The sequence below is a fragment of the Triturus cristatus genome, chromosome 8, assembly GCF_964204655.1.
Source record: "Triturus cristatus chromosome 8, aTriCri1.1, whole genome shotgun sequence".
NCBI lineage: Eukaryota > Metazoa > Chordata > Amphibia > Caudata > Salamandridae > Triturus > Triturus cristatus.
In genome coordinates, this window is record NC_140591.1 from 473,248,753 (window position 1) to 473,275,656 (window position 26,904).

The window sequence follows — 26,904 nt, forward strand, 5'->3', positions numbered from 1 at the left end:
TGTAGTGTTTATTCAAAGTTTATTGTGATTGGCTGCTGAAAAATAAAGTAGTATAGAGAAGCATAATCGGAGCATCCGGTCCTGACATCGAATTGAGACCACACAAGGCACAAGCCCACAACAAGGTTGTCCTGGAAATAGAAACAATGCCTCACATAATACAGTAAACGTGTCGGCCATCTTGAAAAATGTACGCCTTTCATTCCGAACTGGAGAAGAACCTACCCTTAAAGGTGTCAATTGTTGATATCAGGAGATAAGAAAGTGATAATGTTATAAATACAATCTAAGTGGAGCCAAGAGTCCACGCCATCTTGTGGGAAGAAATATTGTATGTACATACAAAAGAATTTCCTCGCCCTTACGTCATATTACTATAATGCCCAAAGTTAAATCTCAGTATAATGCAAACCATTGTTAGTTAGTGTTCTAATCCGCAATGAAATACAGCGACGATTCACCCTCGAAGGGTATTTCCGAGTCGTTGCTTAATTGTATCTGCCAACAACCACTGCCAAGCTGTATTTCCTCATCTGCGAGGTTGAGATCCTTTCTATCTCTATGAGAGGCAACATCTTCGGGGAAAACACTTCGCGTTTGACAGCGGAAGCGATTTATGCGGGTCCCCGTAGCGGCCATGTCTACATCAGGCTAAACGTTACCGACTCATGCTATCGAATGGCGAAAGACGTGCAAGAAATGGTTTGACTTCCCAATACGATTCAAAGGTGACGTTTTGCCTGACAGGAGCATGGCCGCCGCACCTGCATAAGATGTTTACTGTGGAGTACAAACTGTCATTAACCTGAGAAGTGATACGGCGCCAGTGACCTAGGGCGTGCTAAGCGTGCTCCCAGAGGGGGGAGTCGCAAGCTGCAGCCCATTATAGCAGGGAAACCCTTCGGCGGGAAACCCGCAGGCAGTATGGCCTGCCGCTCAGTGTCGAGCTTCTTCTCGGGACCGGAGGAGCTGGTAGACGGCGGCCACGCGGCAGCTGTTCTGGCACAGTTGAAAACCTTCTACGACTCTCGGCTCCTCTGTGATGTCACGATTGAGGTGCTCGGGGGCATGGCGTCGCCAGCCACCACTACGGCCGCTGGCGCGCGCTCCCCCTCAGTGGAAGCAACCGGCCGCCTCTTCTCCTGCAACCGCAACGTACTGGCGGCCGCCTGCCCGTACTTCAAGAGTATGTTCACCGGTGGCCTATACGAGAGCAAGCAGAAGAAGGTGACGCTGCACGACATGGACGCAGAGTCCATGGCCCTTATCATCGACTACTGCTACACCGGCCGCGTGACGGTGAGCGAGGCCAACGTACAGCGCCTTTACGCTGCCGCTGACATGTTGCAGCTGGAGTATGTGCGCCAAGCCTGCGCCGGCTTCCTTGCCCGCCGGTTAGAGCCAGCCAACTGCGCCGGTATACTCAAATTCGCGGACGCCTTTGACCACGCCGAACTGCGAGCTCAGGCCTTGGCTTACGTGGCTCGACACTTTAGCCAGCTGAGCGGCGGGGAGTTGTGTGAGTTGAGTCTGGCACAGCTGCAGGAGGTGTTGCGGCTCGACGACCTGGATGTGGACGGCGAACGGCGCGTGTGTGCAGCCGCCTTACAGTGGCTAGAGGCCGCGCCGGCCGAACGTGGACCCTGCGCCGCCGAGGTGCTGCGCTTTGTGCGCTGGCACCACCTGGCCGACAAGGACCGTGTATACCTGGAAGGGTTGCGTGGCCGGCCTTTCGTTCGGCGGTACTGCTTGCCTTACCTGCAGGGGGTGCTGGACGATCGCTATGGGCCTGTCAGTCCGCCAACGCCCCCAGAGCCACAGACCCCACCACAGGAGAGCCCTGCCCGTCGCATCGGAATGCAGGCCAAGGAGATGGTAATTTTCTTTGGACACCGCAAGGAGCCCTTCCTCTGCTACGATCCTTACTCGGGTGACATCTACACCATGCCCTCGCCGCTGGCTACGGCCGGACACGGAAGCGGTAAGACGGTGACTTCCTCGGCAGTCTGCATCTCGCCACAGCACGATATCTACTTAGCAGCGCAGCCTCTCAAGCAACTGTGGGTCTACAACCCAGTGCGCAACAGCTGGCGGCAGCTGGCAGACCGATTGCTTTGCCGGGAGGGCATGGACCTAGCATACCTGCGTGGCCACATCTATATTCTAGGGGGTAGGGACCCTTCTACGGGGGCCAGGTTACGGGAAGTGGAGTGTTACAGTGTACAGCGTGACCAGTGGGCATTGGTTTCCCCCCTTCCACACTCACTGTACTCCTTCGAATTGGTCACCGTGGGGGACTACCTATATGCGGTCAACCACAAGCGATTACTGTGCTACGATCCTGGCCGGGACCAGTGGCTAAATTGCGCCTCAATGCGGCGCAGCGACTTCCAAGAAGCCTGCGTTTTTCAGGACGAGATTTACTGCATCTGCGACGTTCCTGTGCTAAAGGTGTACAGTCCCGCCCGTGGCGAGTGGCGGAGGGTCTGCGACATCCCGGTAGATGCCAGCACGCACAACTACCAGATTGTCTGCCACGGTGGGCGTCTTCTGCTAATCACTTGTACTACACCACAGTGGAGAAAGAACCGCGTCACTGTGCATCAGTACGACGCGTCCGCTGATCGTTGGTTAAATGTGGGTACCATGCTAGGATTGCTGCACTATGACTCTGAATTCATATGCCTGTCGGCGCGTGTCTTCCCGCCATGCCTTGAACCAGGACAGAGCTTCATCAGCGAAGAGGATGATGTGCGCAGCGAATCTAGCGCTGACTGGGAGCTGGATGGTTTCAGCGAGCTCGACTCCGAGTCAGGCAGCTCAAGCTCTTTCTCTGAGGATGACTGGCACCGGGGGCCCGCCGCGGCTCAGCAAAATGCACTATTGGATGGGACTTTATAGGGCATGCCATAACAGAACACATACAATTGTTTGCCTTATAAGATGCGTTCATATGGGCATGGCCCTACTACCCCAACCATTGTTAGCCACATTGGACGTTAGAGTCGCCAGACTTTCAAAGGCTATACCACTATTGCATCTCCCTCTTCCTATATGCATACTCGCAAATCTTTGCAGGGTTTTGAGGAAGGTGCTTGGCAAACGCAAAGAATCACCCGACATTAACCTAAAAAGACGAGGCTTTATACGGATATCGGTGAAGTCACTGCCATAAGTAAACATTAGTAATCTAGCGTTGAAGGATACATATGCCCACATGTACACTCGTACCAAGCCCCTCCTGCCTTAACACTTGACAGGAATGTCTCTAGCACATCCTTTAGCAAGAGTAACATTGTATTTTGATGGTTTTGTTTAATGCACTGATTGTAAACCAAACATTTCGCTGCTGCGTACGATAAACTGGGTACATATATTATGTGTAGGTGCAAATAGTGTTCTGCTTATGATTAATGCAGGTTCTTTTAGTCTTCTGTTGTGATGTCCACCCCCCCCCCCCCCCCAAAAAAATACGCAGAATGCCAAGGCCTGTTTATACACTTTGACCTAATGCTGTTCTGAACTTTTGCATATTGTCTAGGCCTGTGTAATCCAATCCTATCAACTTTTGATTTTTTCCCCCCTCTGTGAGTGTATAAAGTGGAATCCCCTGTATAGATTTATTGTATGCACGCGTCATTTTGATTTGTGGAAGGAAGACATTTTGTAAAATTCTATTTATAGATGTAGATATTTTGTGATGAGGCAAGCATATTTATGGAACATAATTAGATAGTAATGAATTTGATATTGTTTAAAAGTACTCAATGAGTTCAGGGTTTAAAAACGCTATGCAAAAAGAGCTGGTTAAGAATCTTGATGTGCTTTCTTTTTAAGCGTCCCTTGCTCTGGGAAGGAAATTAAGTTTGCTGAATGTTTCTATAACTTGTTTGTCCAGAATTAAACTTTTTAGCGATGGTTCTCAAGCTTGTTTTTTTGTGGCCCACTCAATGGATTGCACCCACCCAAAAATGTAATGTGACATTTTTCTTTAGAATCCACTTTGAAGCCTTGCTTCTAATACCTTTTTATATTTTCTTTAAAAAAAGCTACTAAAGTGAACATATCCACACTATTAACTAATGTGATGTCAAATTCATAGTCTACATCATTTACTGCGTTTCATTTTATAAAGTGCAACAAACTTAACCACCACAAAACTAATATATTCAGGACCCATAAATCATTTGAAACCTATCTCGGTATTAAAACATATATGAGTGAAATAGTCTACTAATTGGAGATTTTTGACGTTCACAAAGAATGTGCTTAATAGACAATTCAGTATAATTTACTGTTCATGTTTTTTTTGCCTCGCATACCATGCACCTAATCCACAAAAGAACATGTAGTGCCTTCTTCCTGAATCACATATACACAGAAATCCCTTTAATACACGAAACTTTGAAGCACTTCTGTATTTTATACAATTTAAAACGTTGCAGGCATGCTTTCACAAATGTTTCCTTTAGCAAGACTATCTTCAACTGGTACAAGATTTTCAGGTGCCCAAATCCACCCATTTTGCAGTATATGCTGTCCATTTCTGAGCATGGATCGGATTTTACACTATATAAATCTAATCAAATTGGGTAGACTTTTTTTTTATATATATATATTTTTTTATAAATATAAAATCTGCACCTCCATTATATCTACCCGCCTGAAGTTTGAACCAATGTGGACTGGTGCCACACATATCAAATGTTTTACTTTATCTTTGCAGACTTTTATACGTGATGGTATAGTACTTCCACTATTTCTACGGTCATATTGAATCTGTACCTTCATCGTGTCAAAAGTGTTTTATCCTACAATTGCGGCAACCATTTCAATTTGATCCCAGTCTCGACAAGTTCTTGACAAGCTTCAGCTCAACACAATCTATGTGCCTATTATGTCAAATTTCATGATGGTGTTTTTTTTTCTGCAAATGATTTATAATGCATGGGATTTGCAGTAATCACCAAGTTTATCACTCAAGGGTTTGGTGCAGACCAAGAGCTTGTCTGACGTTCAAGATAGTGTAATCTGTGTAGTGCTAGGTAGTGATAATGACCTAATTTTAGGGGGACATTTCATTACACGCTGAAGTCTTCTGTTATGTTGGAAACATAGATTAAACAGTGATTAAAAACTGTATTCTTGCCTCAATCCTAATAACGGCAGGCTCTAGATGCCAGATTGTCCCAATCCACAATTTTCACAGCAGCCCAATTCCCCATGTGCAACACTAGTAAGATTCTTAATAAAGAAGTATGAATATTGCAGGAGGTTAACTTATATTGCGTTCCATCCCAGACACCTTTATCAAAAGCTGTCACAGTTCATAGAAGCACAACATAGTGCCTCAAACATTTTGCGGCGAGGTGCTTGCTATAATGGTCAGGTTCAATATATTGTGCAGTGGCGACATTTCTTAAGTCCAGTTTGAAATTTGGAGACCACGCATTGCAGCATTGTCTGTTCTATAAATGTTCCTTCATGTTTATTGCAAATACTTTGCTAATTTGGCTCGGATTAGCTAATAACTTATATTTTTCAAGATTTTTTGGCTCTCCTTCTTATGAATTTAAAGCAATATTCCTCTTTTTTTTCAAGCATATTTGCAGTATTGGTACTATGCTGAAGCGATGGTGCCATAAATGCAGCCCACCATTGATAGTATTTTTGCACAGTAATTTTGTCCAGATCATGTAATTAAATTGCTTTTGACATCTACAGATTTTCTTTTAGCCACATGCTCTTTCTGTACGACTGGATAAAGAGTTTAAATTTTCACCATTTTAATTATTTCTTGTCAAAATACTGTTATTGCTGATGATAAATCGTCTCTGGCTGCACTTGCTCTAATGTCCATATAGCTCCCTTCGTTGCCAAGCTAGTTTAGTTATGGTACAGCATTTAATTTCACAATGAATCTTAGTACTATTCAACTTCTGCCTCCAAACAACCACATTACCCTTGCACAATATAACCTGGTATTGTTCCTCCCAGCTTTCACAGTGGAGCTTTGCCCCCCCCCCCCCTCCTTCAACCCTAGTTTTAAGAACCCCTAAGGCTCTAGATTTCTTTGCTGCAATTGCAACTTGTTTAATACTGTTTACAATATAAATTTGTCATTGCTTCTAACCTACTTTTAGTTTCTTGGTTCTACCACAATTTTCATTGGTAAAACGGTGTTAATCTTTTTCTAAGTGCATAACGTATGGCCCATTTGTGGACAATATGCTCTACTGTTCCATAATACACTAAGCATACCTTTTTTATTTTCACATTTTTAACCCCCTCACCCCACGTTTTCTATACTGTAGTGTGGGAATATCTGTAGATGTTTTATCCACATTCTTAGGTTTCCATTTATTTTTGTTTGGTGTTTATCCAAAATGGAGATTTGAAAGAACCCATGATATATTAATAGAAAATGAACTTTTTTTTTTTAATGGAAATATTATGCGTAAAACGTGCCTTTAAACATCTTGTGGTTTACCTTTTTAGTATGTAAATAATAAAGCATAAGAACAGGTAATGTGGTTTGGGGTCTTGGTTAGGGAAGCAGCAAAGCATTTTATCAGGAAATATGTGGCTTTTAAAAAATCAAACCGGACAGTTGGCTGTGCTTTACGTCTGTGTTTTGTACACTGGGACGATCACGACACAGGGCTGGAACCTTGTTTTTCCTCAAGATTTTTTATTTTGTATTTCTGGTTTCAGGCAGATCTTTAGTGGCAGAAAAAATACATTTGAGGTATTTTTACTCCGAAGTAAAAATTAAAACTACAAGTAGACAAAAACATCTAAAGTTTCAAAGCTTATGCTTTTGAGTGGTCTGCTTCATACGTAAACATAAGTTATATTCTGTAACCTTATGCTACTGCTTAGGTTAAATTTTGTTCTGGCATATTGTGGGAAGGTGTAGAAGTGATATTGATTGCGATGTTCGTGTGCCATGCCCAGAACACTGCAAAAACCAAAAGAAATGATGGACGGAGTGTTGAACATTGCGAACACTCACCGCCAGTCAACTGATCTGGGTTTAATCCATCACCGTTCTTTAGCCCACTCTGCCACCCCAGTTCAGACATGGCCATATGCAAATCAGTCTGACCCTGTGCCTCATGGGAACAGTCCAGCCCGAAATGCCAAGCCATGTCTTCCCTGGACCGGAAACAAGCTTCCTAGGACCGGTTTCTGGCATTTCAGCCGTCTTCAGCCAGGCTTGCTTGAATCCAGTGGCAAAATGAACAAGGGACTCGCGTCTGAGCATACCCTGCCAACTTATGGTGAACAAAGCAAAAACCAAAGGAAATGATGGACGGAGTGTTGAACATTGCAAACACTCACCCCCAGTCAACTGATCTGGGTTTAATCCATCACCGTTCTTTAGCCCACTCTGCCAGACTAAATGTTTTCTACATGTATAACCAGAATCAAGCCCGTATATAGTGTACACATGATCCCTGGCTTACCTCTTTGGGCCTGATCTACGACCGTTTTTTGCGGTCACAAACAGGAAATCAGCCCGTTTGCGACCGCAAAAAAGGGCGGTGTTATGCACAAATGCTATTTTGCGACTAAGTGACTTGCAAATTAGTGTTTGCATGACGCTTTGAGGAAGGGGCATGCTAAGGACGTCCCTTCCTAACAGCGAGTCAGAATAATATGTACCATTGTTTTGGTCAGAAAACACTCTTTTTTTTTTTTTTTTTTTTTTTTTTAACCGTTTATTACAAGTCTCAAGAGTATACAAGTATGGGCCTACAACCTTCCGGCCGGCCGCTAGCAATGACAGGAACATACGACATATATTTATGGAACACGTGGTGTTGCGGAGGAGCATGCTCAGGAGGTAACAACGTCAAAAGCCACATCTTCCAGACCCCACTATACGGTTTCATTTTAAATTAAGAACAACAAAAAAAACCACACCCACAAGGCAACCCACAATCGGAAATAGCAGCACGTGCTCCCCTAGAGGGGGAATCCCAACTATCCACAGAAGTCTAAAGAGGGGGAAGAGAGCAGAGCGAGGACTGGGGGAACCCAATGCCCGGCAGCGGGGGAATGAGTCGGCTAGGGGGATGGGGCTGGCGAGGTATCAGGCAGCAACGGTGGTGCACAGATACCCCCGCGGTAGGCGTTCCAGGGGCCCCATACTTTCACCCATGTCCCAGGCTTACCCCTCGCCACATACACCACCTTTTCTCGAAACATGCACCTGTCCATGTGTTCTTTCCAGGCCGAGACCGTCGGGGGGCCTCTGGGATCCCCACAGTTGAGCAATATCACGCTTGGCTATCATATATCCCAGAGTCACCCACCACGTCTGCGGCGCCGAGTAATCAGTCGGTTCCCACACATTCAACAGGCATCTCCTCGCTTCAGGCAACAGCGCCACATGCGTAACCAGTCGCAGCACCTCATGTACATCACGCCAGAACCCTTCCACCTCCGGGCACTCCCACAAAATATGCAGAAAGGTCACCAAAGCACCACACCCACGCTTACACAACCCATCTCCAGCATAGCCCATACGCAGAAGCTTTGGCCCCGTCATGTAGACCCGGTGGAGTATCTTGAGCTGGACGAAGCGAAGGCGAGCCGGTATGGCCACCTCCTTCGGGGAGGCCACCGCGGAGGTCCAGTCCTCGTCGTCCAACTCCAGCCCGTCGGCAACCCAAGCCGCACGAAGGGCAGTCAACAGGCCCGAGCGGTCATTTATCAGCTTTTTGTATATCAGTGAGATCGTGCTGTCCGGGACGTGCCCATCCAGCATTCTATCCTCCAGGGGGGAATATTCCGGGATGGAGGCAACGTCCAAGAAGACGGAGCCCAGCGCATGACGGACCTGCAAATACCGAAAGTATTCACTGCCCTGCAACTGAAATTCCGTCTGCAGCATATTGAACGTTTTAAATCCTCCCCTCGTCCAGAGATCCCCCCACTTTACTGATACCTATTATGTCCCACTTCTCAAAGCCCTTAGAGGTCCACAGGGAGCCTAACCGCTCAGACGCGTATAGTGGTGACGCCCGGGTCAAACGGTCCTTCCACCCCATAGCTGCATTGGCCGCGTGCCACACTTGCACCATGACACGCGTGGGGCCCGTCAGACGAGCGTCGGGCGCGCTAAAATAGAGCGCTCGATTGTAGTCGCCACCTGGCAGGAGCATCTTGTCCATTTCGAATGCCGGGTTTAAGGTGGGCCCGTATAGGCCATGGTTAATTGCAGCGAGCTGGGAGGCCCAATAGTACCGTTTAATATCCGGGAGGGCAATCCCCCCGTCATACCATGGGAGCGTCAACTTCGCCAGGGCAATACGCGGCCTCCCGTCCCAGAACAGGCGGCGTTGCAGACTCTCCACCTCACGGAAGTAGCGCGCCGGGACGAAGTCCATAGTGTTCTGCAAAGCGTACAGGAAACGCGGCAGAGACATCATCTTGAACAATGCCGAGCGGCGAAAGCGGCAGGCGCCGCCAGCGTGCGACATCTACCTGCAGGCGCCGGAGGGGGGGAAGCAGGTTCCGTTCATACCGGGCCTCCGGGTCCAGAGTAATGAAGACACCTAGGTACCGAAATCCCTGCGGGGCGATCTGGATCGGACAGCCCCGCGGGAGAATAGGAGCCTCCCCAGAGAGAACATACACGCACGATTTAGCCCAGTTGATGACGAGACCGGAGTTACGACCAAATGAATGTAAAACATCAACCAGCACTATAAGTGATTTACGTGGGGAGGCTAGGTACAGAAGGATGTCATCAGTGTATAGGGATACGCGGTCCTCATACTCGGGGGTCCAACGGAGACCACGGATGGAAGGCTCCCACCGCAGCCACTCCGCCAGGGGCTCCAAGGCAAGCGCAAAAAGAAGCGGCGATAAGGGACAGCCCTGTCGCGTGCCCCGGCCCAGCTCAAACGGGGCCGATACTCTTCCGTTCACCACCACCTGCGCCAATGGGCCCGAATACAACAATTTGACCCAACTGATGAATCCTGGGCCAAATCCAAACTTCGCAAGCATCGCCCAGATGTATAGCCACTCAAGCGTATCAAACGCCATGGTGGCGTCCAAGGACGCCAAAATGGCCGGTTCCTGTATAAATGGGACGCGCGCGAGCACCCCATGCAAACGCCGCAGGTTAAGGGCTGTGTTGCGATGGGGAATAAAGCCGGACTGGTCCTGATGAACCAGATCTCCCACCACACCGACCAGCCGATTGGCCAGTACCTTGGCGAGAATTTTGGGCTCCGCATTCAGTAGTGAGATAGGCCGATAGGAAGTAACCCGGTCCCGAAGTCTCCCCTCCTTGTGGATCACCACGATTGTAGCCAGACGCTGGTCAAGCGGGAGTGGGCCGCCAGGAACATTGCGCGGAGGTGGGGCGCCAGTGTATCCGGTCGCAACTTATACAACTCGATAGGGATACCATTCGGGCCCATGGCCTTGCCAGAAGCGACCGAGCGTATGGCGAGGGCGATTTCGTCGGAGGTGGGAGCGGCGTCCAGCGACACCCTGTCCTCCCCGGAAAGGGACGGCAGCGCGATATCCCTGAGCAGGGCACGGGAATCCTCTTCAGAGCAAGAAGAGACCGGGGAATACACCTCGCGGAAATAATCCGCGAAACAGGAGACAATTTCTTCTGGCTCAGTTACACACACACCATTCGTTTTCTCAATCAGCGGGACCACACGATTCGCTCTCTCCTTTTTATCCAACCACGCTATCAGTTTACCAGATCAGTTTACCAGCCTTATCACCCACATCATACAGTCGCCCCTGTTGCTCTCTACTAAGGCCCCTGGCTGCCTCCGTGACGAGGGCCCTATAAGCCGCTTGTTTGAGTTGGAGGACATGTAGTGCAGCATCCGTCACCCCATCTTCTAGATTACCCTCCAACTCGGCTATTTCAGCCTCCACCCGGGTCACCTCCTCCCGCTCGCGCCTCCGGGCGTGGGAAATAATGGATAGGGCCTCCCCTCTGAGTACTGTTTTGAAGGCCTCCCACAGGGAGATAGCCGAAGGCACCGACCCCACATTCTCATCAAAATATCGCTGGAGGGATTTAATCAAGTCAGCGCGAATGGTGGGGTCGCGCAGGTACCAGGAATTGATTGGGACCACCCTGCCCTCTCCCCTCGGAAAGACATCGAAATGTAACAGGAGCGGGGAGTGGTCCGAGATACCCCGTGCCAAATGGCGCACCTCCCCCACCCTCCCGACATAGGCCGCCGGGACAAGGACATAATCAAGCCGTGAGAGACTACCATGGGCCCCCGAGTGGAAAGTGTACTGCAGCTGCGTGGGATGTTTTAAGCGCCAGCAGTCCACCAATCCCAGTGTATCCAAGAGGCCGGATAGCCACGCCTGTGCCCGGGGGAGGTCCCTAGGGGGGTGACGATCCACAGTCCCAGAAACCACTGCATAGAAATCCCCCCCCACCACCAGAAGCCCCCCCGGAAGGCCAAGGAGGAGGCGCCCCAGGTCTCTAAAGGTGGTCGACTGCAGCCCAGGTGGGACGTACACTGACACAAAGACAACCACTTTGCCCTCCATTCTCCCCACCAAGACAGTGTAACGTCCCCTATCATCGTGGAGCACCTCATCAATTTCTAACGGGAGCGAGTTCTTTACCATGATACCCACACCCCTTGAGCCTGACGTGAAGCCCGAGTGGGCCACGAGGCGGTAGCCACGCCGATTCATCAGAAAACACTCTTAAGTTTACCGCTTACTTTAAGTAGGTGTTAAGCCACGCGCAAACAGGAAGGGCTCCCCAGAGTACCCCTTCTCCTTTGTGAATGGGTGCAAAAATATTTTCAAGAGCAGGCAGTGGTCACAAGGACCACTGCTTGCCCTTAAAAAATAAATTAAAAAAAAAACATTTTTCTTCATTTTTTAACTCCCCCTGTTTCCCTTTAAGGAAAACAGGCTACATTTGAGAGAGAAACGAGCATTAAAAATGTAATAGGTCTTGCCTTTAATTAAGTTAAAGCCATTGCTTTGCGATACAATACCATTAGCAAAGCAAATGGCTTTAACTTAATCAAAGGGCGCGACCTATTGCATTTTCAATGCTTGTTTAACTTCTATATTTGCCAATGTCAAAAGGTAGACAAGACAGCCAAAAAGATTTGTTCCCTATCCAAAGGAACTTCTTCAGAGCCCATAAACAGTATGCCTGCATATAACAATGTTCAATCTTTGAAGCATGCAAAGCAATGCTTGAGGATTACTTCACTCGGGTATCCATGTTGTTGCATGTGTTTTCAGGTGTTACACAGTCCTGTACCATGTTTGAGCCTAGGTTTAAATGTATCAGCACATCTTCCCTGGTGTTGGTTTGTTCAATCTTAATGCAGCAAACAGCCTTTCACCACAAACCATAGCATGTTCAGAGTACTTGCAGGCACATCAAATACCCATGCAGTAATTGCAGGTTTAGGTTACAAGCACCAACAGCAAGTCACAGCATGTTCAGGCAGCTACTGGCAAGCACAGACATACCCACAAAGCAATCCATGTTCAGCTTACACCCACCAACAACATGTCACAGCGCAGCTCTTCCATGATTTTGACTACATGCAACAACCTTATTTAATCAAGCCTCATGTATTCTGGCAGCACAAGTACCTGATCATGCAACATCGTTGTACTCTGACTTCATGAGGATACCGAATCAGAATCTGTGCAAAGGGTGGCTGTGACCTCACCTCTGCCACCTTCACACGTCCTGGATGCATATAGGGACATCCTTCTGCAAACTTTGCATGTTCTAGCTGCGTAAATAGACCTCACCTCTGCATTCTTCACATGTCCTTCTGCATCCAACTCCGCAGTCACTTCTTGTGTAGGCTGACTGCATTCAATAACCTACCAAACCAATACAATCCTAGTGTGGGCTGCTTGCGTGCATGGACTTCGCCTCTACAAACGTAACATGTCACAGCTGCTTGCAGGGACCTCACTCTGCAATACTGGCATGATCTAACTGATTCCAGTAACCTCACCATTGAGTTCTTGTGAGTCGGCTGCATCGTTTGACCATGCCAGCACTATCGTCACACATTCTTGCAGCATGCAGCGACCCAACCATACAGTCCTCTCAAGTTCTGGATGCATAAAGTAACCTAACTACAGAATCTTGTGCGGACATGTTTGGGCCTTACAGTTGCAATTTTAGTATGTTCTGGTGGCAGACAGTGATCTCACAGTAGACTCTTTCTACTATAGGCAGAGATCTTACCATGCAATCCTGGCATGTTCTGGCTGTGTGCATTGAACTACAAAACCTTGTTTGGGAAAGCTGCATGCTGTGCCCTCTCACCACAGACCTTGGCAGCAATGTACTTGGTTCAAGCTTCATTTGATTATCATCTTGATTTCTGTTTGCCCAACAAGGTTCCCTCCAGAAAGCATACTGCTTGATAATATGGGAGGCTCTTGTCCAGAATTGCAGTGTGCACTGACTGTGCTGCAGTACTGTACATCAGCATGTACCGTGGGCGCTACAGCATGAAGGCTCAACATGGCACTACACACTGTATTTACGAAAGACCTGAGCGGTGCTCACGGCGCTGCACTCCCAGCTCTTCAATATGCTCCCTATACAAGAACTGTTGCACACAGCACTATCCACTCTTCTCAAAACAGCATTACTGCTCCTCACTGGGATGTGCTCACCGCAGCATTACTGTTGTACCCAGCATAACCCACCGCAATGACTAAACGAGACAAGCGCTCGCCAGGCAGCCGCGGCACCCGCGCTTTACTTATAAAATTAAAAGTAAAGCGCGGGTGCCGCGATTATACCAAAAGTAAAGAAATAGAAAAAACATCTTTCTTTACTTTTGGTATAATCGCGGCACCCGCGTTTAACTTTTTTTTTTTTTGTTTTTTGTTTTTAAGTTGCTTTATTTAGTTCAAAGAACACAAATTAAATATTAAACCGTTACTATACAGGTATTAAATATTGTGCATGTAGTAAACAATTATTAAATATTGCATATGTACTATATAGTTATTAAATACTCTACTTCTACTTAATAATACAGGAGCAAACAAATTCACCTTGAAGCCAGTGCAGGGTAGAACAGCACTACCCCTAAAATATATAGCAGTTCCATATCATCGAGATTAGAGTAATGTGTGGGTGATTGATTATGTGTATGATTAACAATTGCATTATCACATAGCAGCTTTAAACGTGCCTCCTTCTGTGAACAAATGAAATAGCAGCAGCTTTATAAAACTGGGTCCGATTTTCAATGTATGCCCGAGGCCACAAGAATCCTTTATTAAAAAAAAGTTATATGCAGTAAAGATTGTGCTTGGTAGCGATATAAAATATTTATGACACATTGTTTGTCCTAGTCTTAGGTTTCCAAAACTGTTTTTTTTATTTTTTTGAATTTTTTTTTATTGTGCAGAAAGAAGGTTACAAGCACGGGCCTACAACCACCAGGGCCGGCCGCTAGTAGGTAAAAGATCAAACAGTGCAATCACAATGACTGGCCCACCGGGGCTCCGCACCCTACAGAAGAGCAGACTGCACATAGAGGAAATCAGGATACACCCTTTTAACATAAATAACAACTTAAAACAAAGGCGAGGCAAGTAAACATAAGATGGGCGTCGGGCCACAGCAGGGGTGCGCCCATATCCGACCACCCGATGGCAGTCAAAAAGCAGGGAAACAAAGAGGTAGGGGGGGGGGGGGAGAGACGGGAATACAAATCTATACTCAGATGTGCCAGATGAATAAGGAACCATCAAGGATCAGGGGGACAAGGCTACATCAGACGTTTCCACCAGGGGGGGAGCACAAATACTTCCACGATACGCATTCCACTGTCCCCAAATTCTGTTCCAAGCCCCGGGTTTACCACGAGCCACATACACAGTCTTTTCCCTGAACATGCACCAGTCCATGTTCTCCTTCCAGACAGACACGGTGGGGGGCCGCTGCGAACCCCAAAGCTGCGCTATGTCCCTCTTTGCTATCATGTTCCCCAGGGCCGCCCACCGAGTCTGGGCCGCGTTATAGTCATTGGGCTCCCACACATTCAGCACACACCGACGCACCTCCGGCAACAGCGTGACCCCGGTGACTCGCATCATAACCTCATGCACCTGACGCCAGTATTCCACCACCTCGCGGCACTCCCACAGGATGTGGAGAAAGGTGGCACTGTGCCCACAGCCACGCTTGCAGAGCCCGTCCTCAGAAAACCCCATCGAGACCAATCGGGGACCCGTCACGTAAACGCGATGGAGGATCTTAAGCTGGACCAAACGGAGACGGGCCGGGATGGCCACCTCCTTAGGAGATGACAGCGCGGACTGCCAGTCCTCGTCGTCCAACTCAACCCCATCCCCCGTCCATGCCTCCCGTAGACGCACCAAGAGGTCAGCCCGATTATTTATCAATTTTTTATAGATCAAAGAGATAGTACTATCGGGAACGTGACCGTCGAGTATGCGGTCCTCGAGGGGCGAAGAAACCGGGACCGTGGACCCTTCCCCAAAAACCGAGAGCAGGGCATGCCGAACCTGGGCGTAGCGAAAAAACTCCCTCTCACTAAGCTCATACTCGCTCCGGAGCGCCGCGAAGGTCTTGACCGCGCCTTTAACCCACAGATCTCCCACTCTGCTAATACCGATCGTGTCCCAGTGCTCAAAGCCTTTCGTCGTCCAAAGGCTCCCCAGGCGGTCTGAGGCAAACAAGGGAGTAGCACACGTTAAACGCTCACTCCAGCCCATCGCTACATTCGCCGCCTTCCACACCCTTACCGCAATCTTGGTAGGGCCCGTGAGGGTACCACCAGCAGATCGGGAGTAAAGCGCTCTGTTATAATTACCGCCGGGAAGCAGGAATTTATCCATCTCATACGCCGGGTTCAGACCAGGAGCATACGTGGCATGGTTAATTACCGACAGTTGGGAGGCCCAATAGTACCGTCTAATGTCAGGAAGCGCGATGCCCCCGTCGTACCAGGGGAGAGTAAGCTTTGCCAGAGCGATACGCGCCCGCCCGTCCCAGACCAGTCTCCTCTGCAGGCTCTCCACCTCCCGAAAGTAGGCCACCGGAATGACATCAAATGAGTTCTGTAGTGCGTAAAGAAATCTGGGAAGGGACATCATTTTAAACAGGGCCGCGCGACCAAGCGGAGACAGGGGCAACCTACACCAACGAGCCGTATCCACCCTCAAACGTCGGAGTGGAGACAGGAGGTTCTGCTCATAGCGGACCGCCGGGTCCAACGAAACATACACCCCCAGGTACTTAAAGCCGGATGAGGACGTTTGGATAGGAAGTAGAGGCGGCAAGACGGGAGGGCCACCGGAGAGAGGGTACACGCAAGATTTGGACCAGTTAATTGTCAAACCCGAGTTTTTCCCAAAGGAGGTGAGAACATCAAAGAGAACATTAAGTGACTGTCGTGGCGAGGTGAGGTACAGAAGAATATCATCCGCGTACAGCGAGACCCGATCCTCGAAGCCCTGGGCCCACCGGATCCCTCTGATAGAGGGCTCCCAGCGGAGCCAGGCGGCGAGCGGTTCCAAGGCAAGAGCAAAAAGCAGAGGGGACAACGGGCACCCCTGCCTAGTGCCCCTCCCGAGAGCAAAAGGCCGGGAAGCCCGCCCATTGACAACCACCTGAGCCATTGGTCCGGCATAAAGAAGCTTCACCCAGCTAAGAAATCCCTCCCCAAAGCCAAACTTCTCCAAGACCGCCCAGAGGAATGGCCACTCGATGGTATCAAAGGCCATGGTGGCGTCCAATGAAACCAATACGGCTGGTTCAGAAAAGTATTTCGCCCTAGCTAGGACGCCGTGCAGACGCCGCAGATTAAGAGCGGTATTACGGTGGGGGATGAAGCCGCATTGATCCGGATGAATCAGATCACAGATAACGCTCAGCAAGCGGTTGGCGAGGACTTTGGCCAGGATTTTGGGTTCTGCGTTTAAGAGGGAGATAGGCCTATATGAAGCACAGCGGTCACGTGGTTTACCCTCCTTAGGGATCACGACTATAGTCGCCAGACGCTGGTCGGCGGGAAGGGAACCCCTCTCGTTCGACTCCTGAAACATACGACGGAGGAAGGGCGCGATTTTATCCGGGCGTAGTTTGTATAGCTCGATCGGCAGGCCATTGGGGCCCATGGCTTTGCCCGAGCGAAGGGAGCCTATCGCGGTAGCAATCTCATCGACGGCCAAGGGGGCATCCAACCGCTCACGGTCCTCGACGGATAAGCCGGGCAGGACAATATCCCGTAGTAGAAGACGAGAGTCGTCTTCATCTCTGTCAGACACCGGGGAATACACCGCCCGGAGGTGGTCAGCAAAGCACTCCACAATCTCGCCAGGCTCAGTCACACACACTCCATCCGCAACCCGGAGCTCTGGGACCACACGATTCACTCTCTCCTTCCTATCCAGCCAAGCAATCAATTTACCAGCCTTGTCTCCAGCATCATACAACCTACCCTGCTGCTCCCTATACATGGTCCGGGCAGCGTCAGTAACAAGGGACTTATACTCGAACTGTTTCAGGCTGAGGGCATGTAGCCCATCCGGAGAGACACCCGTCTCCAAGGCCGCCTCCAACCCCAAGATGTCGGTCTCCAGCTTCTCCACCGACTCCGTCTTAACCTTCTTAGCCGCCACAATCTGGGATAGGGCCTACCCACGGAGTACTGCCTTAAAAGCTTCCCACAGGGACACTGCGGACATCACCGACCCATCATTCTCAAGGAAGTATTGGTCAATCGACTTGACCAGACTATAGCAGATCGTGGGGTTCCGCAGGTACCAAGGGTTAATAGGAGCGATCCGCCCAGCAGACCGCGTCCCAGTGTCAAAAAGCAACCACAGTGGGGAATGATCAGAAATACCCCGGGCCAGATGCTTAACCTCTCGAATCCGGGCAGTCTGGGCCGCGGGCATAAGAAAGTAATCCAATCTGGAGAGACTCCCATGCGCCCCAGAGTGAAAAGTGTACTGACACTGTGTAGGATGCATTAACCTCCAGCAATCGACCAGACCAAAGGTCTCCAAGAATCCGCCAAGCCACGCCTGCGCAGCAGGGAGGGCCCTGGGCGGGTGGCGATCCCGGTCGCCCGAGACCACCGAGTTGAAATCCCCACCCATAAGCAGAAGACTGTCAGGAAGCTCAAGCAGCATTCGACCCAAGTCTGAAAAAGTGGAGTTTTGGAGGCCCGGGGGAACATAGACAGAGACCAGGGAAAGGGACTGCCCCTCCCACCGCCCAGTCAAAGCCACATAGCGCCCTCTGTCGTCCGGGACCACCTTGGTGATCTCCAGCGGAAGTGAAGAGCGCAGGAGAATGCCAACCCCTCTAGAGCCAGTGGTGAAACCAGAATGGGCAACGAGTCGGTACCCCCCCCTGTTCATGGCATGACAAACATTACCCACCAGATGCGTCTCCTGTAAAAACACCACATCAGGAGACATACGTCGCAGATACTGCAGCACAACACCCCGTTTGATACGGTCCCCCAATCCATTGACGTTCCATGACATCAACCTCAACCCGTCCCCCCCCATCCCCTCCAGTCGATCAAGGGTCCCCCAGCAGATAGCGCAACGCCCAAGACTAGAACAGAACAAAGACCTCGCATTAAAAACAAAACACACAAATCAAAACCCCCCGACCCCCCCCAACTACCAACTCCCCCCACCCTGCACCCCTGCGACCCAAAAAACCACCCCAACTTGCAGTGTGCCTGTCGCCCCATAAACCCCATTCTACGGAAAGACCCCGGAGGAGGAGAGGGACCCGTCCCCAACCGCCCCCCACATAGATCATAATGAAACAAAATGCAAAAGAGAAGTTGAACCCAGCCGAACAGAACAAAATGGCAAAATCAAGGACCAAAGTCACTCCGAGGGAGACCCGCCACCCTCGGTACCAGTAGAGGGCCCAGGCCGGTCCCCGCGGCCCGGCAGCGAGTCAAGCCAGTCACTCACAGTCGCGGGAGAGTCAAAAAAGATTGTCCGATCTTCGTGCTCCACTCGGAGCCTAGCAGGAAAAAGCATGGAGTACTTGAGACCCAGGTCGCGGAGGCGACGCTTTACCCCCTGGAAGCCCATCCTTTGTTTCTGGACAAGTTGGGTGAAGTCCGGGAAAAAGTTAATAGACGCATTCTCATGGCGGACCGGGCCATGGGCCCGCGAGGCCTGTAAAATCACATCTCGGTCTCTGTAGTAGAAAAGTTTGGCAACAATGGGCCTCGGGGGGGCCCCCGGCCGCGGCCGACCGCCCGGAACTCGATGGGCCCGCTCCACGGCAAAGAACTTACTCAGGCCGGCGGGGGCAAGATGCTTGAGGATGAGTTCTTCCACCAAGAGATCCACCGGGTGGTTGTCGGAGGACTCCGGGACGCCTACGACGCGGATGTTATTGCGGCGGGCCCGTCCCTCAAAGTCCTCCAGCCGCCGGGCCATCAGATCGTTGGCCGACTTGAGGTCGCCGAGAGTGGCCCGCTGGTCTGACACATCCGCAACCAGGGTGGACGTCCGCACATCAAGCGATTGAACCCTCTCGTTGGTCTTGGAGAGATCCGCCCGAATCAGTGCGACATCAATAGCCACCGTGTCGATTTTACGGGCCAAGGCCTCGTATTGCGTAGCAATAGTCTCCTTGATGCCGTTAATGGCGCCCATAATGTCCTGCAGGGACGGATCCGAGGGCATGGACGAGCCACCACCAGCTTCGTCCGAGGGGGCTCCAGCCGCTCCAGGGGACCCTCTTCCTTGAGTATAGCGGTCCATGTTGTTCGTCTGGACCGGACCCCCGCGGAGGGATGTCTTAGTCTTACGCCCCTCGGGGCCCCCCCTGCCACCCATGAGAACCACGCTCACCAACGGGGACCACAGGCCCAGCGTCAAGGGGGTACCGGCCACTCAGTCAGAAGCCGCACCAGATACCGTGATGCGGCCGGGCGAGGAAACCAAAGTCAACGGACACACTGGTGGCAAGCGGAGACAAGGGCATCCAGCGGAGATAAACACCCAGCCGCTCCAATCAGTTACGATCTCCAGCCCCTCGGGGATCCAAAAGTGAAACCGAAAGTAATGGAGCGGCCACTAGCACAGATCCGCTGCCGCTGTTGTTCAATTACACCCCGGCTCCACAGGTCACCCTCGCCCCGGGCACAGCCATCGATTGGGCCTCGAAAGTTCCAACCACCGTAGATCAGGATTCCCAGGTCCGATTCGGTTTCTGAAAGAAGGTCAACGTTCAGCCAGAATTCGCCTTCCAGATTCCGTCAGCTAAGTCAGGATAATGTCAGGATAAATTCCGAGGAGCAGCGAGGGTCCGGGGAGCCCTGTGCTCACGCGACCATCTTGGATGCGCGCTAGGCTCCTCCCTCCGCGTTTTACTTTTAATGTTAAAAGTAAAGTGCGGGTGCCGTGATTATACCCAAAGTTAAGGGAAAAAAAACGCTGGCCATGTACACTTTTCTCTTTTTTTGCCGTCCCACTTGGACGGCCTGCTTTCCTTCTGCCGTAAAAGGTTTATTATTATCTTTATGGGGCCATGTGTTTGCACCCATAAAGATAACAAACCTTTTGCAGCAGAAGGAATGCAGGCCAGTCCATCCAAGTGGGACGGCCAAAAAAGAGAAAAGTGTATGTCACGCTAACCTCTTTCCCAATGGCTGGCCACTGTTTAGCATAAACGGTGACCCCGGCCAATGGGAAAGGGGCAGGGCTTAATACCCCTTACTAAAAAATCTCATAAACATTATCTCGCCAGCGAGACAGCACATGTTTGCGCAGCCTACGCTAACCGAGACCTAAAAAGTTGCTTTATTGAAAAATCAAGCACAGATTTTGGGGGGGGGGTCTGCTGTCCCCAGCAGACCACCATCCCTGTGTATGCAGGTCATTCCCAATGGGTCCCAAATTGCGACCTGCTTCCTGAATATGAACAAGACCCGTCCCTTGCGACCCATTTGAAAATTGCAGTCTCAGACACTTGTACATTCTATTTTGCGAGTCGCAAAATGTTGCAGTTTGCGACTCGCAAAATAAAATGGTTGTACATTTGGCCTTAGTTTACTTATAGAGCTGTCATCTGGGCAGGAGCAGTAATAATTTCCAGTCCATGTTTAAAAACTTACTTTTCATAAATATATTACTAAAGCATGATGTGGTAGTGCACTGCCATCCACAGATAGCATATTTTCCATTGAAATGGCCACAACATTTTCCCACTAATGTAGTTTCACTGATAATAGAGCATACAAATGTTTGGAAATTGGGTTTAAGCAAAAATATGCACTTCACCAAGTAAAGTGTTTACATTTTTTTTTTAAATTGGCATTTATAAACAATCGTAGAAACAACCAGCCAGTTGCTACTCAATACAGAGTCACCGTTACATAACACCATCATGTTCATCACAATTATTATTGTATACATGTTCTCTCTTCTGCATAATACCTGAAACAAGGTAAGTACTTCCCATTATTAAAATTTGGAGAACTGTTATCTCATATTAGTCCGTTACAGGAACGTTCCCAGCCCCAGTTTTGGGGGTTGTAATGAATTGGGCACAACAATGGACATTTGCATATATCCCTCCCCCTCCCCCCCGCCGGGTGTGTCACATCTCAATCCGACCCCTCCCCAGACTACCCTTGTGTCGTCGTGTCTATAGTTGTCTCCTGATGTTCACGAGCCCACACAACAAATGGTTCTCAAATGTCCTTGCGCCGAGATTTTGAAGGCATCCGTTCCCAAAACGTGGTCAGTTGTGAGTGGCCAAGGGTTACGTCTTTTATCCAATCATTTTTAGTGGGAACCTTCCTACTTCCCCAGTGTATGGCAACCTGTCGCTTAGCAAACAAGAGTAGAAGGGCATGTAACTTTCAGACCTTAACAGGTGTGTCCTGGACATATCCCATTAGTTCCTTCATAGGATCAGTATCCTCAACCATCCCAGTTATTTGGTGTATTATAGTAAACACGTTAGACCAGTATATTGCCAACTTCGGGCAACTCCATGCGATGTGTAAAAAAACAGCAGGAGCAGTGCCGCATCTCCAGCAGCTGTCGTCTTCTTTCAGACCCATATGATGCAAACTTGTGGGTGTCCTATAAAATCTGTGAAAAAATTGAAAATGAATCATTCGAAGTTTGTAATTAGGGCATAGTGCTGTTAGTTGGCCACAGCAATAAAGCCACTGGTCTTCCGTGAGAGGGGGCTGAAGTTCTTCATTCCACGCTTACAGTACCCGTGGCCGAGTCAAATGAGCCAATACTTGCACGTGGTTATATATCTGGGTAATAAGTCGGCTATATGTCGGATATATGTTTTAATTTGTTTTGAGCCTATACAAATATTTTTTTCACAGCAGTTAGAAAAATGTGTCTTCATAACTAATGAAATATATTTGAACTGCTTTAACAGTTCCCTTAGCTATTTTAATGTTGTATTAGAAAAAAGCCTGACATCTTACAGCCTTTTTTTTCACACGCTTTGCACAGTTCAACTGTAACACAGTTCACTTTTCAAACTCATTTAACTTCAGTCACAGAAAAATAAATGTAGAAAGACAAAATGACTTTTGACCTCTGTCTCTGAAAGCTAGCACATGTGACAAGAAAACAAGATTTAAAGGCATCTTTATTGCTATTTCACTTTGTGAGCAATAAAGATACCTTTAAATCTTTTTTTTAAAGTTATTTTTTGTCCTCATTTGCCTTAGGCCACACTGAACAAACGATCCGTCTGTACCAAAGCCCGATGATGGAAGAGACGTAGGCTGTTGACTTGGTACCAAGGGGATGCCCTGCCTACAGGTACCATGACCGGCTCGGATGTCACTAACCCCCGAATAAAGGGGGAGGGGTCACTCTTCCAATCGGCCCAGGTGAGCCTGGCGATTATTATCGTTGGCCTATAGAAGGAACTGGAAATGCACAACATAGTCAGAAGAGTACCAAGGAGGCATAATCATAAGACCCACAGATCATTTTAGAGATGCTTAAATGATTGATTAACTCCCTAACGGCCTCACCCGACTAAGCCCCGGTCCATTTTAGCAAAAAGTCCCAGAATGCTGTCTTGTTCCTGCCCAGAGTTCTACACAAGTCTATCTTGGATGTCTCAAACGAGGCCAACCAGTCAGAGTGCAGGGGGGTGTAGGATCTACCGATTTTCTACATATCTGCCTCCTAGCTAACAGTATAGCATAGAATAGGAAGGATCTAACAGAACCTGTAATTTCATTTGATAAGCCAAAAATGATCAAGGGCAAATTTATTTGGATTGGGAGGCCTAAAATATCCTCCACTGAATTTCCTACTCCTTCCTTAAAATCTGCTATAGCTGGGCAGTCCTTAAACATATGTACATCTGAGGCTCTCGCCAAACCGCATTTTCTACAGCTGACTGTAGGCCCCCTCGAAAGTTTAGTCCACCTCGATGGAGATAAGTAGGCCCTGTGTACGGTGAACAGGTGGTTCCTCTTAAGCCAGGCTGGTTTTACAATGACAAATAAGATCTTAAACGAAGTTTGCCACAAATATTCCCACTGTTCATTTTGTAACGGATTCCCCCCACAATTCTTCTGCCAATTTAAATTCTCTGTCTACAGCCTCCTCAGTGGTCAAGTACCAGAAGGAGACCTCCTTCCTCCCAACCGGTCTTGCCACTAACTGATGTTCCAAGATGTTGCCTCTACCTATGGGGGTTTTCAGGGTTTGGGCCCCGCTATGCAGCTGAATGTACTTAAACCTTGAGAGACCCACTTCGACCCTTTCACCAAGTGATACCCCTGAAATAAGCGTACCCTCGTGAGTCAAGTCCCCCAGCCTACCCTCGTGAGTCAAGTCCCCCCACACCTTCAGGCCAGCTGCTCTAAGAGATAATGCCAGCCTATCCTTCAAGCACTCTGGAGAGTCCCAGAGAGGTGCCAAACTAGAGAAGTAATTAAGACTGGTAAGGCAATTAAGACTGGCCCACGTTCTGGCCATTGCCTGGAGAACTTTAAGCTTGACCTTTTTAAAGAATTTCGGTTCTCCGAATTTAACCCCTTCGCTGCTAGGCCTTTTTCCCCCCCTTGCTAAGCCTTTTTTTTTTGGCTATTTGGGGTAGGTCGCACTTAGGCCCCTGTAACGTTTTGACCACATAAGGTATCAACGCCAATTTTGCGTTCTTTTTTTCCCCAACATCCTGGGGATTCTAAAGGTACCCCGGGTTTGTGGATTCCCCTGGAGGGGACCCAAAAATTAGCCAAAATACAACTAAATCTTTTTTGAAAAAGGGTAAAAAAGGGCTACAGATGAAAGAGTCTGTTTTTATCCCCGCAAATGGTTTAAAAAAGGGATTGTGGTGCTGAAATCGCCATCTTCCCAGCTTTTAGGGACAAGCAGACTTTTGTCAGAAAACCACATTTTTTTTAACACAGTTTTGGCATTTTTCTGGGACATAGCCTATTTTTTTTTTTTTTTTTTGAAACCGTTTATTACAAGACTCAAAAATATACAAATATGGGCCTACAACCTTCCGGCCGGCCGCTAGCAATGAAAGGAGCATACGATATACATTTATAAAACACATGGTGCTGCGGCTGAGCATGCACAGGAGTTAACATCGTTGCGAGCCACACTATCCAGACCCCACTATACGGTTCCATTTTAAACTTAAAGAACGACAAATACAAACAAACCCACAAGGCAATCCTCAATCGGAAATAGCAACACGTGCTCCCCCAGAGGGGGGATCCTAGCCATCCATAGGAATCTCAAGAGGGGGGAGAGATCAGAACTAGGGCTGGGTACACCTAATGCCCAGGTACCGGGGGAATGAGTTGGCTAAGGGGACGGGGCCGGCGACGGATCAGGCAATAACGGTGGAGCACAGATTCCCCCGCGGTAGGCGTTCCAGGGGCCCCATACTTTCACCCATGTCCCAGGCTTACCTCTCGCCACATACACCACCTTTTCCCGAAACATGCACCAGTCCATATGTTCCTTCCAGGCCGAGACAGTCGGGGGCCTCTGGGATCCCCACAGTTGGGCAATGTCACGCTTGGCAACCATATACCCCAGAGTCACCCACCACGTTTGCGGCACCGAGTAATCGGTAGGCTCCCACACATTCAACAGGCATCTCCTCGCTTCGGGCAACAGCGCCACATGCGTAACCACTCGCAGCACCTCATGCACACCACGCCAGAACCCCTCCACCTCTGGGCACTCCCACAAGATATGCAAAAAAGTCCCCAACGCACCACACCCACGCTTACACAAACCGTCCTCAGCATAGCCCATACGCAGGAGCTTTGGCCCCGTCATGTAGACCCTATGGAGTATCTTGAGCTGGACGAAACGAAGGCGAGCCGGTATGGCCACCTCTTTCGGGGAGGCCACCGCGGAGATCCAGTCGTCCAGCTCCAGCCCATCGGCCACCCAAGCCTCACGAAGGGCAGTCAACAAGTCTGAGCGGTCGTTGATCAGTTTTTTGTAGATCAGTGAGATCGTGCTGTCAGGGACGTGTCCATCCAGCACTCTATCCTCCAGGGGGGAACACTCCGGGATGGAGGCAACGTCCGGAACGACGGAGCCCAGCGCATGCCGGACCTGCAAATACCGAAAGTACTCGCTGCCCTGCAACTGAAATTCCGTCTGCAACATCTCGAACGTTTTGAATCCTCCCCTCGTCCAGAGATCCCCCACTTTGCTGATGCCTATTAAGTCCCACTTCTCAAAGCCCTTCGAGGTCCACAAGGAGCCCAACCGCTCAGACGCGTATAGTGGTGACGCCCGGGTCAAACGGTCCTTCCACCCCATAGCTGCATTGGCCGCGTGCCACACTCGCACCATGACACGCGTGGGGCCCGTTAGGCGAGCGTCGGGCGCGCTAGAGTAGAGCGCTCGATTATGGTCACCACCTGGAAGTAGCATCCTATCCATTTCAAACGCCGGGTTTAAGGCGGGCCCATATAGGCCCTGATTAATCGCAGCTAGCTGGGAGGCCCAATAGTACCGTTTAATATCCGGGAGGGCAATCCCCCCGTTATACCATGGGAGCGTCAGCTTAGCCAGGGCAATACGTGGCCTCCCGTCCCAGAACAGGCGGCGCTGCAAACTCTCCACTTCGCGGAAGTAGCGCGCTGGGACGAGGTCCATAGTGTTCTGCAACGCGTACAGGAAACGCGGCAGCGACATCATTTTAAACAATGCCGCCCGGCCGAGCGGCGAAAGCGGCAAACGCCGCCAGCGCGCGACATCCTCTTTCAGACGCTGGAGGGGGGGAAGCAAGTTCCGATCATAACGAGCCTCCGGGTCCAGAGTAATGAAGACACCCAGGTACCTAAATCCCTGCGGGGCGACCTGGATCGGACAGCCCCGCGGGAGGATAGGAGCCTCCCCGGAGAGAACATACACACACGATTTAGCCCAGTTGATGACCAGACCGGAGTTACGACCGAATGAATGCAGAACATCAACCAGTACTATGAGTGATTTACGTGGGGAAGCTAGGTACAAGAGGATGTCATCAGCGTATAGGGATACGCGGTCCTCATACTCAGGGGTCCAGCGGAGACCACGGATGGAAGGCTCCCACCGCAGCCACTCCGCCAGGGGCTCCAAGGCAAGTGCAAAGAGGAGCGGCGATAAGGGGCAGCCCTGTCGTGTGCCCCGGCCCAGCTCGAACGGAGCCGATACTCTTCCGTTCACCACCACCTGCGCCAATGGGCCCGAATACAGCAACTTGACCCAACTGATGAACCCTGGGCCAAATCCAAACTTCGCAAGCATCGCCCAGATATATGGCCATTCAAGCGTGTCAAACGCCATGGTGGCGTCTAAGGACGCCAAAATGGCCGGCTCCTGTATGAACGGGGCACGTGCGAGCACACC

At 49.7% G+C, this 26,904-nt stretch overlaps 1 protein-coding gene across 1 annotated transcript; it reads left to right on the forward strand.

Annotated features, from left to right (window-relative positions):
• The first annotated feature begins 638 nt into the window (after positions 1 to 638).
• LOC146802366 (kelch repeat and BTB domain-containing protein 7-like) lies at positions 639 to 3,921 on the forward strand. Its single transcript, XM_085621953.1, has one exon. The coding sequence runs from the start codon at positions 925 to 927 to the stop codon at positions 2,899 to 2,901; it is 1,977 nt and encodes a 658-aa protein (XP_085478079.1). The 5' UTR covers positions 639 to 924; the 3' UTR covers positions 2,902 to 3,921.
• Positions 3,922 to 26,904: the final 22,983 nt, after the last annotated feature.